The 18,216-nt window shown below is 40.5% G+C and overlaps 1 protein-coding gene across 2 annotated transcripts in view; it reads right to left on the reverse strand.

Moving 5' to 3' along the window:
- itgb1a (integrin, beta 1a) overlaps positions 1–2,786 on the reverse strand; it is a 43,335-nt gene extending 40,549 nt beyond the window's left edge. The window contains exon 1 of one of the 2 annotated variants that reach the window (XM_088919456.1): positions 2,406–2,786. In XM_088919456.1, the coding sequence (XP_088775582.1) occupies positions 2,406–2,417 (12 nt within the window). In that variant the 5' untranslated portion in view covers positions 2,418–2,786. The remainder of the gene's footprint in view (positions 1–2,405) is intronic. The other variant, XM_088919455.1, reaches the window with a different exon arrangement.
- Positions 2,787–18,216: the final 15,430 nt, after the last annotated feature.

Raw genomic sequence — 18,216 nt, forward strand, 5'->3', positions numbered from 1 at the left:
GGCTGACTAGGATATGACTAAATGCCAGTCTGGACGCAGAGGACAAAAAATGTATTACGGAAAATGACTGTTCCTACAGCATATGAATTCTTTATGTTCTCCTGAGGAAGATAACCACATGGAGACAATATTTATATTCGGAAATAGCACTGCAGACACTTGATAAATGCTTGTAGCTCACAGTTCTGCTAATCATTTACAGATGTGCCTTATTGCAACATATAGAGTAACATGCCCTTGAGCTACACTGTACTCTGGAAATGAATAAGCAAGGGGGCACACCTAGCCTGGCACAGTTTCACGCCTCCAGGTGGTGGCTGCAACCACAAGCATCCAGCGCCCAAAAATGTTAGCCCTGAGGTGATCACCGGGTACGCTGGTTAACCAACCAACTGCTGGGAAAAGACATCAATACCTTAACCACGGTGCGGCAGTTTATCCTGTCGGGAATTACACCGACAGTGTACAGTGCTTATGTATATAATTTAAACAATGACAGAAACAAAACAATTTAACCTGTGAGAAAGGCCTTGTTGCAGCAAAGACAACAAGGCTTGTGAGAGTCTAAAAAAGCTACTCTGTCGGCCTTTTGAAGCCGATATCAAGAACCCTCAGATAAATTAGCTACTCACTACCGAACAAGCAAGAGGGGCCAAATGGCTTCCAGATTACAAAACAAATTATGGTCAGGAGTGAGAGGATCTTGGGCCTACTACCTAAATGATTACCAGGTGTTTCTATGTGCCATGATAAATTTCATATTATAACACCTAACTAAATACCGAGTTCATTTAAAAACAAGAGCACTAAAACCCATTTTTGAAGGGTACATACAATGGACATTACACCTCTAAGGCCAAAGACCCAGGCAGTCATTGTTCCAGGGTTTTCTACAGTAAACCAAAATAACTAAAGTATTTTTGGTTTATGTGTATTCTGCACATCTGATAAGGCAAAGATCATTCCACCTCAACTTCAGGAAGACAAAGCTTAACCGAGTGGTGTGGTCAATTTTCACTTTCTCCATATGGTCAGACTTCTATGAAGCAAAACCGGTACTACATACAGCAAGACTACAGTAAGAAGTTTAGAGCTACTGAAACTCCTGATCCTGAGACCCCAGAGATAAGGAAGTGATCTAACTAAGCCGCATGTCTCCCTAACCACCGCGTTTGTTTTCGCAATGAGGTCAGTCTGCCAAAATAAAAAAAAGGTGAGATGTAACTACTTTTACGGCGAGCGTTTCTGCTTTTTTTAAGGCAGAAAATTCCGAGCGTCGAGTTAAACGTGGGATACAAAAAGCCAGCCTCTCCGTCTAACGTTCCCTTAAAATTAAAAACCGAAAATGCCACGTTCGAGTATCCTTAACGGGTACGTTCCCGAGAGTGTTTTTCCCCCCAAACAGTCAGCTCGCCTTATTTGTCAGTGTTTTAAGTGCCAAGAATAACTCGAGAGCCTGCTCCTTGGGCTGTCCGGACGCGCCATCTCCTTTGTGCTCTCACAGCCGCCTGGCATCGCCTAAACAAGAGGTTTAAAAAAAATAGCCGCAGAGCTTAGCTTAAACCTCAATCGGAGCACTGTTGCTGGCTAACGAGGCACTCCCTAAATTAGCTGTAGCCAGAGGCTATTACTTTTAGAAAAAACGCGTAAAAACGTAGTAAAACGCTGCATTTCAAACACTTCATAATTCGAGATGTATTAGCAAAAAGAGGGGGAAACAAGCAACGCCTGTAAAAGGACATTTCAAAAGTTTGAGGGGAAAAAAGAAAACCCTGTCCATAGGGGCAACTGTAAAACACACATCCCGGTTTCCCTCGGCGATTAATTACTGCAGGGCAGGTCAGAATCTTTCATTCGTATACTTCGCGGGAAAACACTTGATGGTGTTTAAAAATATGAAGTGAATCGAGGCGACAAGCCAGTCTGTCGTCTTTTTTTGGCGTTATCCGAGGATCGGCTCCCGAAGAAAGACTTGGTCTCTCCCTGCTGTTCTCCGTCGGGAATGCGGGCCCGGGCCGGCGCCTCACCGATACCGGATAGCGGATGTACTCACCCCACACCGAGAGTCGCTACAACACAGGGGGGAAAGCTACAATATTGCACTAACGGCACAGTTTTATCCCACATTACTTTTAACCACCGCAGAATCGGTGTTTACTGCTCTTCACCCGCCCACCCCCACCCAAAAATATCCAAATCACATTCCAGGACTTCAGGGCAAGAAGATGTGCGGACATGCGCCCGAGTTCAACACAAAGCCCAGCATAAAACCCACACCATGACATTTTCATCCACACGGCAAATATGTATATAACACACCAGGTATGCATCATTAGCTTACGAGTTCACAAGACGAAAACTCTTATCCATACAAGCACTTTAAGCAGACATTGACACCTCCTTACCTTAAAACGCATTGAACGAACCTAAACCATTCGTTTCTAATGCAGCATATGTGGAATCGATGGTCCTTCGCACTTCTTTCAAAAATATCCAGCTGATCTCTCCCCTTTACTACAAAAAAAACAAGCTTTAGTTCACTACTTTTCTCAAACAAACAAAAAATGTGTCCCCTTTGCCTTCTTATTCCATTTTACACCCTTTAGACGAAAAGACTCTTTACCTACGCCCAACAACACGAATTGATGATTAAGAGAACTGTATTTTTTTAAAAAGTTACAAAATCCCCACACGATGAAAAATGACCTTAAAGCCGTACTAACCCTTCCCCACGATTACAAGAAAGAGAGGAGGCCATCCTCTGTATTTCGACCCGCCCCCACAGGAAATAACGACACGTCATCTTAGGATAAGGTCGGGCTGTTAACAATTCGCTATAAGCTCTGCTAGGTTGTCCTTGGGAAAACTCGGAAATCTGGGTACGCGTATGTAACAGCCAAAATTCTGCATTTCATTGTAGCCGTAAATGCGCATAACCTCAGCTCAGTTTGCTCTTACATCATTATGATATGATTCTGATTGATAATATGAAGTGAAAATAATAGATTCACTACCCGGTTACAGTATAAATTGCTGTACCTAGTGTTGTATCTGTTATTGTATTATGTTAACTTCTTTTTGTAATCACTCTGCATTGTGTATTTTTTGCGTATTTTCGTGTTCCTCCAAACCAATAAAGCAACAAATAAAAGATAAAGCAACAGTGAAAGTGATCAATCGGAACATGACACACCATGCTGTATACAAATCTTGCACTTCTTAATATTCTTGGAAATATAGGTTGTGTTGTAAATCAAGAGCAAACACGTTTTCTAATAAGAACTCCTTACGTTTGTATGTGTTTTATCCCAAAAGAGTATGTTTACATATATGAGGGTAACAGTTTCATCCACCACTGCAGTGTAGTGCTCATGTTGACTCTTGGCAGCCATTATGTGTCAGCAGTCCCACTACACAGCTGATGAAGAAGTCTCACTCAGTGTGCTATTTGATCTTTAATGATCAAGAAGCCAGGAGCTCAGTTTAACATCCCTCCCAAAGGATGGTACTTCCTTCAGCACAGTGGCCAAACGGAAGCATTGGATCGGAAATTCTGTTGCTCAAGGAACAGAACTGCCCACCGGGCTATCAATGTCCTTTTGTTCCCTAGAGGTCGTTTTCCATCCTAATTCTGAGCAAACCCAACCTTGCTTCGCTTTTGAAATCTTATATGATCATGTTAGCAAGCAGCAATTCTGCCATAAAGAGAAAAAAAAGACTCCAAAACCATATTCATTTATTCTGGTTACAATATGTTTTACTCTTACTCTTGTAAGTCAAAACAGTGTCACAAATTGTGATACCTTTTACCTTTTGCTGTGTTTTGTTGTGTTTCTTCTCTTTTCAGCGTGGAATAAACCCATTTTGACCTACTTGTATAACAGTTCTCATTCTAGAAATGTTGTGATTCTTTATCTTAAGTTTCAATTGCAATTCATATCTTAAAAATCTCTCTTCACCGTTTCCTTCAAAATGAGATATTTGATGTTGATATCTTTGTTTTTCCTACTTCTGCCGCGCACATAATTGTTATATAGCAACCACGACGGGGACACTATACTGTAAACAGGCGCCGTCCTTCAGATGAGATGTAAAACTGAGGTCCTGACTCTCTGTGGTCATTAAAAATCCCAGGCCGTTTCTCGAAAAGAGTAGGGGTGTAACCTCGGCGTCCTGGCCAAATTTCCCATTGGCCCATACCAATCATGGCCTCCTAATAATCCCCATCTATGAACTGGCTTCATCACTCTGCTCTCCACTGATAGCTGATGTGTGGTGAGCATTCTGGCGAGTATGGCTGCTGTTGCATCATCCAAGCGGATGCTGCACATTGCACAGTGGTGGAGGGGAGTCCCCATTACCTGTAAAGCGCTTTGAGTGTAGTGTCCAGAAAAGCGCTATATAAGTGTAAGCAATTATAATTATTATTACTTGGAATAAGAACTGGTAAATAGGCAGGAAACAAAGATAAGAGCTAATTGGTAAATGCCCCAATTGGAGTACCTCAGGGATCAGTATTTGGAGCCCCAGTTTTTCTCAACTATGTCAGTGATCTCGATTCAGTTCTAGTTAGTGAACTAATTCAGACGAAACAATGGTTCGTCTTCATGTTTCACCTTCTTCATGTGTGAAGAAGGTTGAAGAAGGCTCAACTGCTGAAATGTCGTGTTTCTTCTTTCTACTCATCCATGTGGACTAAACTTTTTATTTGTTCTGCACATACTTTTGAATTGCTGCTCTCAGTCTCATTCCTCTGTTCCTCCCCTATAACCCATTTCTTTGTGCTTTTGTAATACAATACAGATGTATTTCCTAACACTTTTACTTCAAGCTCTCAGGACATCATAGAAGCATGGAATTATCTTCAAGCAAATAACATTATCTTTTGTGAACACTTTAATAGTGATATAATATGGGTGGAAATCAATTGCATGCTTCAAAACACATTATGATAATTTTTAGAACTACTTGGATTGTCACACAAAAAGTATGACCCTTCTAGACTACTGTATATTGTCTCCATTGCTTATTTACAACTGGCACAAAGTCATCAGGATTTGCATGTCATCACAAATGAATCCCTTTCTTCTCATTACAAACACAACTTCACATGTTGCAAAACATTAAAAAGTAATCAGTAGCAACAAACCAGAACTTTTCTCGTATTTTATGCTGATGATAATGATGATTCCACATCTGGTTATGTCATTTTTGTAATATTACATGTGGTTTACATATTTTGTTTTTGTCATCTGTGGTTCATTTGTTGCCCAGGTTAACTGTTCTTGAATACCTAGGCTGTGTTTATTTACCTTACCTTAATTCTGTCAAATTCTAACTGTGCTGTCAGATGAAGCAGCTACAGTACAGCTGAATTCCATTGGTGTGGTCTGATGAAGTACCTCTAGCTGCTATCTTCTAATTCTATTAGTATAGTCTGATGAGACAGCTTTAGCTCCACCTGAATTCTACTAGTGAAGGTTGAAGAAGCTTTTAAAAGATTATTAAAGTTTATTGCTCTGAGCAGTTTTTGAATAGTAGCTTGTGTTCTCTTGACATTGGAGACACATTGGCATTTCACAATATTACACTTGTATAAAACATACCTTGGAAAAATAAGAATTTCAGATGCTGGCTCTGTAGCTTACTCAAACTGTGCAGTACAGATAATTAAGAACAGAGAAATATATACTGATGGAAAAAAGAAATGCAACACCTCATCCTCCACACTCTGGCCCTCCCGTCTGCATGGAACAGACTGAAAAGTGGCTCATCCGTGAAGAGGACCTGATGCCATTGCTGACAAGTCCATCACAGTCTTTGTCTGGCCCAAGCCAGTTGGGTGTGATGTCTAGGAGGTGTGAGCAGAGGGCCTCTGACAGGTTGCCTTGCTCTAAGGCCAGCAGCATGAACTCTCACTGTTCTGTCACTGATGCAGGCATTGTGTCTGCTGGCTGTTTCAGCAGCAGTACGAGTGGCAGATCTGAAATGATGTGTCGGTCCTGCTCTGGCGTGGTCACTCGAGGGCGACCGGATCTTGGATGGTAATTTGACCTCTCGGTTTGCTGAAACCTTCTCTGAAGTCGGGACACAGTGGAGTGGCTTACTCCATAGTGTCTGGCAATACTGGCACATGACATACCTGCCTGCAGCATGCCAATGGCCCTCTCTCTTGCTTCTGGTGGCATTTTAACTTTGTTTTGTTCGTCTTGGATTTATCACCCTGCTCTGGGTCTTCGCCTGCACTGGATTTCCCTTTGGACTCCCTTTTGGACTGTTCGCCTGGACCACGCCCCCCAGAACACCTTTGTCACGCCCCCCCCCCGGTTCCCCTACCAGCCCAGTTCCTCGTCTCCTTCCTGTGTGTGTTCACTCCCTTCCGGATTGTGTCGTCTGCATGGGGTCCTGAAAGAACGTTTCGTAACAAGCATCAACAGAACAGGAAATTCCAAGAAAAAGCAATCCAGGAAAAATCAAGATGTCAAAATCATTTACACAGTGTGATTTTTACACAAGTGTCTGAATGGACTGAAATCTTCATTTTTTTGTGGACTAAGCTGCACCTGAGGTGCTGAAATAGAAACTTGCAAGAAGTTTTATTGATTGATTCGTTTAATTTTGCTCTTGATGATCCTAATAGTTGACAGTGTTTGAAGAGACAGTGGCAAAGATTATGCCAGCTGTAACAATTTCCAAAGCTATCCTCGGGGTGCTGAAAACAGATACATGATTAAATAAAAACTGCTGAATAGACCACGAAACAACATGAATATGTTCATGTGCAGCATGATGACATGATAGAAATTCAAACAACCATAAAGCTTAAATCCATGTGGTTATTTTCTAAAATTATATGAATCAAAAAGGAAAATATGATCAAGTTGTTATATTAACTGAAATGGTTGAGGACAGTGAAATTAGTGTGTATACATGGACAGTAGCTTGTCCTCAGTGCTGCTTTAGCGTCCTAAAAGGTATAGTCATGTTTAATGGATACTTACAGACATGCTAAATGTTTATGTATGTATCATCCACGTGAATCAGCTCACTGTTGTAAATATATATTAAAGGTCTGATTTTAATTATTATTACACCCTACAAGGCACAGTTTTCACAGACGAAACCTTGTGTCTAGTTTTTTATTTAGTATGAACACAGTAACCAGACTGATTACTTCACAGGATTAAGCTTCAGCTCAATACTACACTGCTTATTAATTACCACTGTTTCGCTGTATCTATGCTGTTGGATTACATACTGTAAATAAATTTTGTCTTGGACACATATTGCTGAGCTATGTAGTGGGAAAGTTATGTGTGCTATCAAGCCCTACTGACGTCAGGGCTTAAGAAAAACAAAGCAACAAAAGTGTGTTCCTTTAAAGGAAAGTTTTTTTTATTGTGACCCTGTGAAAGGAATCAAAAAGGTCACTGAGACTCAATCTATCAATAAATCTTTAAATTCAATTTCAGACTTTTTTCTTGTTAGTACAATGCAAACCAGTTTAACTTCCTTATATTCTGACTGTTCCCCTGCACAACACTATTTGTTTCTTAAGGATTCATGAAAAGATTTTGTAAAGCACCATACAGTATATGAATTAATTCTAATGAGTTTACTCTTCCAAATACATCATCCAAAATACTTTATTATTTTTGTTATTACATACTTCAACCGCTACATAGTAGTATTAATTCATGAGTGTCCTGTAACTGATACATATACATTTCATCTTCTTCATATACTTACTGAATAAAAAGTATAGATTAAATTCAATTAATGACATTCTTGTTGTTTGTAAACTTTGCAGTAGAAAACATTTGATTTATTCTCAATATGAAAGCTTGATCTTATGAGAGCTTTTCAAGTATAGTACAGCGTTTATACTATATGGGGGTATTTTGGTACTTAATTACCTTTTGATCATCTGTTTATTGCTGTTCTTCAGGCTTACAAATAATTACTTTTTTCCAGCATGTGTAAATAATAATAATAATTTAGTGAACAACATGACAGATTGAAAATCTTTTGTTACTGTCCGTAGTGTTTGTAGTGTGACCAACTGTTAAAATGAGGATCATTGCAAATTTTCTTGAGGTACAGTTGGATTAAAACTAAGTAAGACATTTAGAAAAAAAGCAGGCAGTTACACTTTATCATAATCCATGCTCTTGCTAGGCTCTTGACAGACTGTTAACAATATTTTGCAATAGAATGTCTCCTAAAAATACATCTAGGCATCTCTTCTTTGACGTATTGTATATTTTAACGTGTATACATTACTTGTTCAGAATGAGTGCAAACCTGTTCAGTGCCGTGCATTTCTATTTTTAATAAAGTGTCCCTTTTATAGTGTTTGTGTCAGCCCGAGAGCTAAGAGGCATTTCTTGTTTCAGAGTTTATTAGCCAGTCTCATAACTGTATAAGCCCAGATGTTGCTGATGGTGACAAGCTGTGGTGCTTCACAAAAATCTCCCTCATAAAAAGGTAGAAACATTGGAAAAGAAAATACAAATGTTTAATGAATATCCATCCATTTTCCCATTGCTTTATTCAGTATTCGGGTATGCCAAGCAATGGGCACAAGACAGGAACACGCCCTGGACAAGATGCCAATCCATCGCAGGGCAGACACAGACACGAACATGCACACATTAATGCCAGGGTCTGATTTCCCAGAAGCCAATTAACCTACTAATTTGCCTTTGGACTGTAGGAGGAAACCAGAGCACCTGGAGGAAACCCATGTGAACACTAGGGGAACACACACATTCCAGAAAGATAGTCCTTTGCAGAATTAGCATAAATGAACCCAGGGCCCCAGTGATGCAAAGCCGCAATGCTAACCACCAGTCCACCCATTTAAGTGAACAATTAAGCCTTAATTAATCCAAACATAGAAATGATTATATGGTGATCCTCAACATAAAACATTCCTTGCTGGCTTTTATAATAATAATAATAATAATAATTGCTTACACTTTTCTGGACACTCCACTCAAAGCATGTTACAGGTAATGGGGACTCCCCTCCACCACCACCAATGTGCAGCCCCACCTGGATGATGCCACGGTACGCTCACCACACATCAGCTATCAGTGGGGAGGAGAGCAGAGTAATGAAGCCAATTCATAGATGGGGATTATTAGGAGGCCATGATTGGTAAGGGCCAATGGGAAATTTGGCCAGGATGCCGGGGTTACACCCCTACTCTTTTCGAGAAACGCCCTGGGATTTTTAATGACCACAGAGAGTCAGGACCTCGGTTTTACATCTCCTCTGAAGGACGGCGCCTGTTTACAGTATAGTGTCCCCGTCACTATACTGGGGCATTAGGACCCACATGGACCGCAGGGTGAGCGCCCCCTGCTGGCCCTACTAACACCTCTTCCAGCAGCAGCCTTAGTTTTTCCCAGGAGGTCTCCCATCCAGGTACTGACCAGGCTCACACCTGCTGAGCTTCAGGGAGTTGCCAGTTGTGAGTTGCAGGGTGATATGGCTGCTTTTAGACATTCCCTATGGTGGCCTGCACATGAATATGTTTCCTGACTGAAGAGACAGCTAAGACTGAACACCTGTTTCCTGCATTCACAAGACTAGAAGAAACGTTTTTCAAAAGGACTGCTGTTTCTATCACAACAACTATTTTTAACAAATTCCATTCCACTTTAACTATCACACTAGAACAAACTTAACTGATAAGAACAAGTACCCAAGCAACTGGCTTAAAGCATACTGATACACAAAAGAAGCACAAGACTCAGCTCAGACGAAAATATGAAAATGTGACAAGAAATTCATGGTTCCTCAGACAGCACAGAAATCAAAGGACTAGTCCGTTGTCAAGCACGAAACATGACGCACTTTGAGAATGAAAACATGACAAAGCAGGTATCGGGTATGACCTTCATGAACACTAACACAATCCTGGCACAGACCTGATTGGTCTCTGGAGAGGCTTGTGTGGGAGGTTCAACTTCTCCTCTGCAGTTGCAGGAAGTCTGTGAAAGCTGGCTGTGGTTGTCTGCTGTTGATGGCCTTCACGAGTCAAAATACAGGTGGTCTATTGGACTTAGGTCAGAAGAAAAAAATGGACCTTAACATTTATTCCTGAAGCAGAAGCACTGCTGTCCCAGCACTATGTGGTCTTGCATCGTCCTGTTGGAAAATCAGCACTTGCAGATTTGGCTTGCAGGAATGGAAAAAAAAACCTCTTGACTCAAGGCCTTTGTCAACATATTGAGGAGCAGTACACAACTTGCAGCATACAGTACATGGTTTTGTGCTAAAGGACATTCTCTTCAATCCTGTCGGCTTTAACAGTACAACTACCAGCATAACACTGCCCACGGCCTCCCTAGACAAGATGTCTCCTGTCAGCTCTGTCAAGGGTAAGGTGGCAAAGGTCAGTGAAAGGCACACTCCACTCTCTCCGTGTGAGAGGCCAGTGAGGCTCCATGCTGCTGGACTTGGAGCAAGGCGACCTCAGAGCCCCTCTGCTCACACCTCCCTGACTGGCTTGGGCCAGACAGAGGCTGCGATGGACTCCTCAGCAGTGGCATCAGGTCCTCTTCACAGATGAGTCATCAGCCTTCTTCAGCCTGTTCCACGCAGACGGGAGGGCCAGAGTGTGGAGGAGGAGGTGCTGCGTTTCGTTTTTCCGTCAGTTAATATGGACGAGTTTTGGAAACAGGTTTATTTCGGATGTGCCCACTGTCATAGTTAAGGATGATTCTTGAAAGAGATGAGCCTGGATGGCTGGTCTCAAAACAGTTAAAAAGATGCTGGCATAGCGTCTACTCTCTGTTCTCTCTCTCCTGGCATCACTGAGCAGAGGTGAGTGTCAGGGACGGTAAAATGCAGTCAAAGTAAAACTCTTATTCTCAGGATTACTATGTGTTATTGCTGAGCAAAACGAGTCACCACTGTTCTCATCGCTTTATTGTTCACAATTATCTGCAGACCTCGCTGTTGGTTTGCATTTTGCTTCAGTCGCATTTGTGTCTGACATGTAAGTTTAAACCCTTTGTGTTCTACTCTTACAGGAAACATTCAACTCTTTTGAAGAGATGGGATTTTTAACCTTCACTGAATTCAAACAGGATGTGAATAAAAAGTGATGAGAGTGGCCTCTTTTCATCTCCTCACACAAATGCATAACACTGCTTTTATGTTTTACTGTAGCATTTCTTTTGTTGGTGCTCTACCACTGATGAATTGCTCTCTGCTCTTAAAATCATCAAGGAGGAGCTCAAATACTCCATGACTGAAGACGAAAGAAACTGCAGACCTTGGCTCTAATTACTGCCTGTTTACAATGATGGCAGAAATGCAGATACTAAAATGTTTAGCACGATCTGTAGAGATCTGTTGAGATCAAGATTTCCTTCGACTACAAATGCTGTTGAACACTGAACTGCTGTATGATCACTTCCTAGTAACACAGGCCAAGTGTTATGCACTGTACTGTATGTACATGATATTTAGCTTTTTAACAGCAAAGGCAACCATTAAGGCAACAATGCAACTTCTCTTTCTTTAGTATTTCTCACTAAGCCTCAAAGGTATGGTACAGATGTACCATTTTTAGTTCATTTCCTATCACATGCTCTGAAAAAGTTCAGTTTTTACATATTAAGTGTTGAAAAAAGGAACCTCGTGTATGAGACCTGTCATGTTATTTTTTCCCATTGACAGTGTTTATTTTGCAAATTTGGTTAGGGCAGTTTCTGAAATATGACATATAAACCACCCCCACCCATGGCTGAAACAGTAAATATACAGAATGCTTGATACTATTTTCAAAGTCTTTACAATTACAGGATTATTTATAGTATTTATATGTTACTCTGACAGTCTAGATGTAAGACGAAGAGGTATATCTCTGTTTAACACAAATTCCGAAAAACGTGTTGTTTACCACAGCTAAAAAAAGAATGTTTAAAACAAACAAAATCAGCTACTCAGAAGCACAAAACATTTTTTTTCCTGTAGCAATACAGAAAATCAGAATTTCGATTTTTGAAATGTAGAACTGTTTTTTTTCTCTTGATTAAACTGCAGGGAGTGCAATAGCTAAAGCAGATTTCAGCGGGTTTAAGTACTAATTCCGATTCTCTTTAAATCTAACGTCCGTTTTATGATTGTAATAAAAAATAACGTTCCTTTAATTAAATTTCTACATGCAGTGCCAAGAGCGGTTACTGTTCTCTAGTTTGCAAAAGTTTTCAGAAAATGGGAAAAGCTCTCTCTTGATGCACATTGCAATCGGGTTTTCAAAGCTTCCTACATGCGTACAGTACTTCCGCTCGTGTGGTGTTTTTTACACGGCTGGCGACACATGACTTTACCTTATTTCTTTATTGTCAACAATGTAGCACGGCTGTTGACGAAACTGTAACCCATCACAAATTACATATACAATAAATGAATTATTCTGTTTAAATACATTATATTTGTGTTTATTTATGTGGCGTAGTTTATTAAACACAATACTCACGTTCTGCACCAAAGGTAGATGAAATGAGCAAAGGAACTCCGTGATTTATTGTAATGTTGTATAACAAACTGCCGACGTTGTACAGTGCTTTATACTTTTCCCCTTCAACAGTACGTTTTTTTCGTCTTTCACCTTTAAAATTATTTTTGAACTTGAAGCTTTTCAGTGCAAACTGCATCTGAATTGTGTTTTACATCTTATCAATTGTTTCCTGGTCTGTGACCTTATCATCAGGTCAGTCAGTGCAGCCACAAGTTTTCAAACGACAGCTCGGCGATAGCGGGCAGCTGGTACACGACATTGGCATTGGTATATGTTTTTACGTTCAAATGTAAGGAATGTAAACGCGTAAACCGCTGCAGTTTTGTGCATACTAAAAGATTTAGCAGGATAATGGTGTCTTTTTAAAAATAACTCTCCTGTAAAATGTTATTTGCCATGTGATGGACTGGTGTCCCATCCAGGATGTATCCTGCCTTGCGCCCAATGCTTGATAAACTCCGACTCCCCTGCGACCCTGTACTGGATAAAGCGGTTAGAAAATGTAAGGATGTTTCATTATCCTGGTACTGACCAAGGTCACCCTTGCTTCACTTCTAAGATCTGATGAGAGCAGGCTAGAAGGTAGTCAATTCAAAATAATATGGCAATAAAAATTACATGTTGGATGAGTATGAGTAATCAGAACAGCTTAAGACCAAAAATAAGCACAAATACTGGGCCTTGTGCTCAAGGTGTCCCACTGTACTTTATAAAAGTCATATTTCTCCTTTGCAAACACAGCCTTGTTGATTTTGGCAGCTTTGCTGTCCCAGACAAAACATCTGTTACTGCAATAATTCCATCAACCAGCAAGGAAAGATGAATGGTGCAGGCAGGAATTCTGTTTTCTTCTTACCTAAGGAAGAAAATCCTTCAAGCAGCCTGCCTGGAAGACTCCCCATGACTCTCTGAGGCCTACAGAAAGGATTGCATCATTCGTCTTGCTGTATTTGCTCTTTTCTTCATAATATAAATGCTCTCACAATTATATAAGTTAAACTAAAGTTTTGTTTTTAATACGTTTGATGAAGAACATCAACAAACAAAACATGATGGGTAGGACTGGCTTATAGCCATGTCACAACATGAACCAAAATATTTAATCAGTCACTGCTGTCCTGGTAATTGAAACCTTCAATGTTAATGTGAAGTAATTAGAATTTTAAGATTGAAAGCTTTCTTTTTTTGGCCTAGAAGAACTATTAACATAGAAAAATAAAAAAAATAAAAACACTGTTATGGTTCGATGTGAGGGAAAAACAGTTTTTTGTATTTGCTGAAGGAAATGACATAGTTGAACAAGTCTGAGTACCCGAAACGGACAAAAAAACGACTGTAATTCTTTGAATGCCATACACACGCTATTTTAACACCCAGAAAAACACATAATGAAGAACCGCGAGCTGTTTTGGCTCATGTTCACTGTTTAACAGAAAAACCCTTGACAGTGCTGTTCAGACTCGGAAATTTAGCCCGGTGATCTATGATTCAGCTCTAATTCTTGGAGCTGGTGTCTTCCACTGGAGCTCAGACCATTAAAAAAGATCTATAGCATCACTGAGAGCCTGTACATTTTGCGATAGATGTTGTGTCATTTTTTCCATGCAGCCAGCTTTAAATTATTTTTCCAAACCTATTTAACCTATCCGGACTCAAGATAATTAATAACTGAAATGTCAGTGCTCATTCGTTAAAAAAGAGATTATGCTGGAAAGAATTCCAATGGCTATAAAGACACAAACAATAAAGAGGACTCTATTGGACTTCTTTGGCAGCGAGTGCATAATACTTAGCTGCTCTGAAGGCATGTTAACCATATAAACAGGAAAAGTAGAAATTATGGCCAGGTCACGTGGTTCATGTGGCACTCAGGATGGGGCTCATATGAAATCATAGCGTTTCTGGCACTCATCATTCATTCATGCTATGGTATACCAGGGTGCCATGTTAGGGCTTTTTAAAACAGAAATCTGTGCGTTATTAATTTGGGCTTCAATGCATTTGCAGTGAACTCTCCCACACTTTTAATTAACAGTGACATATTAAGCGAGTGTCTGATGGCATGCATGACATCTCAGATGAGGAGCCAGTTGCCAGCACATGTTGTTGCCCACTCTTTGAGCTCTCTTTTAACTTCTCTGCCCTGTCGTTCGCCAGTCCCCATCTTTCCCTGTCACTCCCTCCTGTTCTCAACAACAACAACAACAACAATAATAATAACTATAATAATAATAATAATAATAATAATCAGTTTTAAACTGCCAGTGGTTTTACATCAGGACATTGCAATGCTAACATTTCATATAAGATACACTTTGTATTGACCACTGTAATAATACTTTCAGCAACCAAAATAGAAACTAAAGATAGTATCAGCAATTACGTTGGATTATGACTGGGACTGGGCTTTTATTTCCACCTATTTCTCCTGCAGGTATCAGTTGAAGCCCAAGGTAGGTCTTCGACTACTTATGTCGACAGCACACTGCCATGCAAACAACATTTCTCAGATACCGAGATAAGAAGATGGCATTAACGGGTCACACCCTCCAATGACCGTCATAATGAGCAGTACTGGTGCACAAATAGTGCAAAAACAGCGCACTGTCAGGAAGCTGCTTCCCCTGAACCTTGAGTTGTCAGAAAAGTACAGCATTAAAAACAACAGAAAAACAGAAATTCGTCTTTGACATTGCAACGTATTTTTAAATTAAAAATGAACTGCTATTACTCGTGGTTGAAAAGTGAAAAGTTTCACATTAGGCTGCACGTCTGACGTTTTTGTTTGAAACAAAAGATTGAGGTGGACAGGCTCTACACGAGCGCCCTCCGGTGGACAAATGAATGTGCTGCTCTTACAGGTTTTCTCCTACACGTACACATGCAGGTTGGTCTCATACACATAATAATGGAATATTGTGGAAACAAAATGAGGATATCTGATTGTTTCACTTAATTAAATTCCATCCTACTTTTGAATTGTAAGTTTTTTTTTCTAGAAGAGACCATTCTATAATATAACTACACAATAAGTGCGTGGTTAACAACGCGTAAATAAAAGTAAGAGATATGCATGTGCTCCACATTCAGAACAAGCCACGTTCACGACTGTTTCATTTTAATTTACATTAAAGCAGTAACTAATTTATACGAAGAAGCAATTTGTTCTGACCTAATACACGTAAAACGTTAGCGATAATATTTGCTCAGCGATAATTTGCCCAGCTGTCGAGAAGTAGTAGCCAATGAAAGAATTAAATGGGCAGCAGCCTGAGATTGACTCACGGCGTGCAACGTTTTCCTTCCGTCAGGTTTAAAAGATGATTTCTCATGCGGCAGTCACTTGCAGTACGAGAAAAGTGATTCCGAGAGGTACATTAAACGGTAATCCCAGAGGGGAAAACGAGTTATTTTGTTTTGGCTTTCTGATTAAGTTGAGATTTTTTTTTTAATTTTGTTTTTCAAAGATTCATATTTCAAACACCTGGTTGATGAAGCATAAGTTCCTCTCTTTCTTTTTTTTTAACTACACTTCCCAGGTTATTTGATTCATTAATTCTGTGGAGAATTGTAAATATGTGAACAGTATCCCTTTGGCAGATGGTTACAAAACATACCATCTGTTAACATATTGAAAGTAATGGGGCTTATAACTGCGAGGACTTTGAAACACTCCTGAGGGTACAGTCCTGGAGAGAATGCTGTGGTAGTTTTCTCCTCAGAATATTTTGGGTAGAGCCACTGTTCTTTTATATGGGCTTTCAAGGATGGAGGAATTAATTATACAAATGACTGTAACAGGCTAGCCCAGCCAAAGGCGATACCATAATCTAACCCATCCTAATGGATATGGAAGGAAAACAGGTATTTTGTCTGGTTAAAATAAATTGTAATACATTCCTATAGCAGTAAAGGAAGGTAGGGCCACCTGTGATATGGCTGAAGTCCTCAGCACAACAGGTCACATGTGAAGACTAAGTCACGTGCTACAGTATAACCCTGTCTTGCCTATTAAAGGCCTTATAGTCCTTAAAACATCTCCCTCCCCCCAATCTGCAAAAAGCAACCTGGTCCATGTCCCTCCACCACCAGTCTATTTCAGTCTGGCCTCGGCCTGCCGGAATAGCGTGTTTCCACAGGCTCGACATCTCTTCCAAACCGACGCCCTTCCTTCTGCTACTAGTAAGAGCTGATCTTTCAAGCACAGGCCTCCTTCTCATTCCTGAGGCTGTAGGTGGAGCCTCACCTGAATGATGTGTGCTCGAGCACCGCTTTATACTCGAGCGATATGACTCGATATGACGCTTTAGACTCGAGCGAATCCATGTTGAACATGAGGTGTCATGTCCAACATGGTTGTCTCTATGGACATGTTGGACATGACATCTCCTGGGAAAAGCTAATGTTGCTGCTGGAAGAGGAGTTAGTGGGGTCAGCAGGGGGTGCTCACCCTGCTGTCTGTGTGGGTCCTAATGCCCCAGTATAGTGAGGGGGACACTATATTGTCAAAAAAGGCGCCATCCTTTACCATGAGATGGTAAACTGAGGTCCCGACACTCTTTGGTCATTAAAAATCCCAGGACGTTTCTCGAAAAGAGTAGGGGTGTAACCCCGGTGTCCTGGCCAAATTTCCCAATGGCCTTTACCAACCGTGGTCTCCTAATAATCCCCATCTATGAATTGGCTTCTTCACTCTGTTGTGTAGCTGATGTGTGGTGTGCGTACTGGTGCACTATGGCTGCCATTGCATCATCCAGGTGGGGCTGCACACTGGTGGTGGAGGGGAGTCCCCATTACCTGTAAAGTGCTTTGAGTGGAGTATCCAGAAAAGCGCTATATAAGTGTGAGGAATTCTACATTTTATATGTGAGTTAGTGTAGTCACTCCACTGACTTCTATAGGACATTTTATCATGATATGTGTGGCTGAGAATGATTCATTTCTTTTGACCTAAAGGTGTCTCAGCATTTTTATATTTATGAGTACTGTATATAGCCCTCTTTGCATGTGTGTATAGATGTTATTGATTTTTATCTATAGGAAAAAACCTGATTGACATTTCCGTAAAGACAATGTTCTTTTTTTTTAAAAAAAAAGTAATTTGTACAGTAAATAATGGGTGCCACTATGAAATTCTTTGGTCTTAATTTGATATTTCCATTGGACAGCACACAATAATGGTTTGGCAGCTGCCTTGTGAGTGGATGGAAGGGAACAGGTTTTGGTAATGTGTTTGCCCCCCTCACAGTGAACAGTGGTTTCCACGGTAACACCATGTCTGGCATGAGCATTGCTGTTAGTGACATTTTTGGCTCTGTGGTGCTCTCTGTCTGCCCCACAGCCAGTCACAAACAGAAGCTCTTCCTCACAGGCATGATCCTGAAATACGCCAAAGAGTAAAAGGCTCAATGAGATTCTTATTTCCCCATAAGAATTTCAACAAATGTATTGATTTTAAAAAATGGTATGGAAATTGAATACTTGTACATGTATTTAGCCCTCAGGTTCACAAATAATGCTCTTTTCCTTTATGTTTTCTGCATATCTTAGTCATATTTAACTTCCTCTACGTTTCTGTGTTTCAGAAATAGCATATGGAAATCAGTTTGCAAAATTACGAATGCTGTAGCTGCAGAGCACAGCTGGCCGTCGGAGCACAGTGACTGTGAGAAATG

This window comes from Atractosteus spatula, chromosome 6 (genome assembly GCF_055471065.1).
Source record: "Atractosteus spatula isolate fAtrSpa1 chromosome 6, fAtrSpa1.hap1, whole genome shotgun sequence".
Lineage (NCBI taxonomy): Eukaryota > Metazoa > Chordata > Actinopteri > Semionotiformes > Lepisosteidae > Atractosteus > Atractosteus spatula.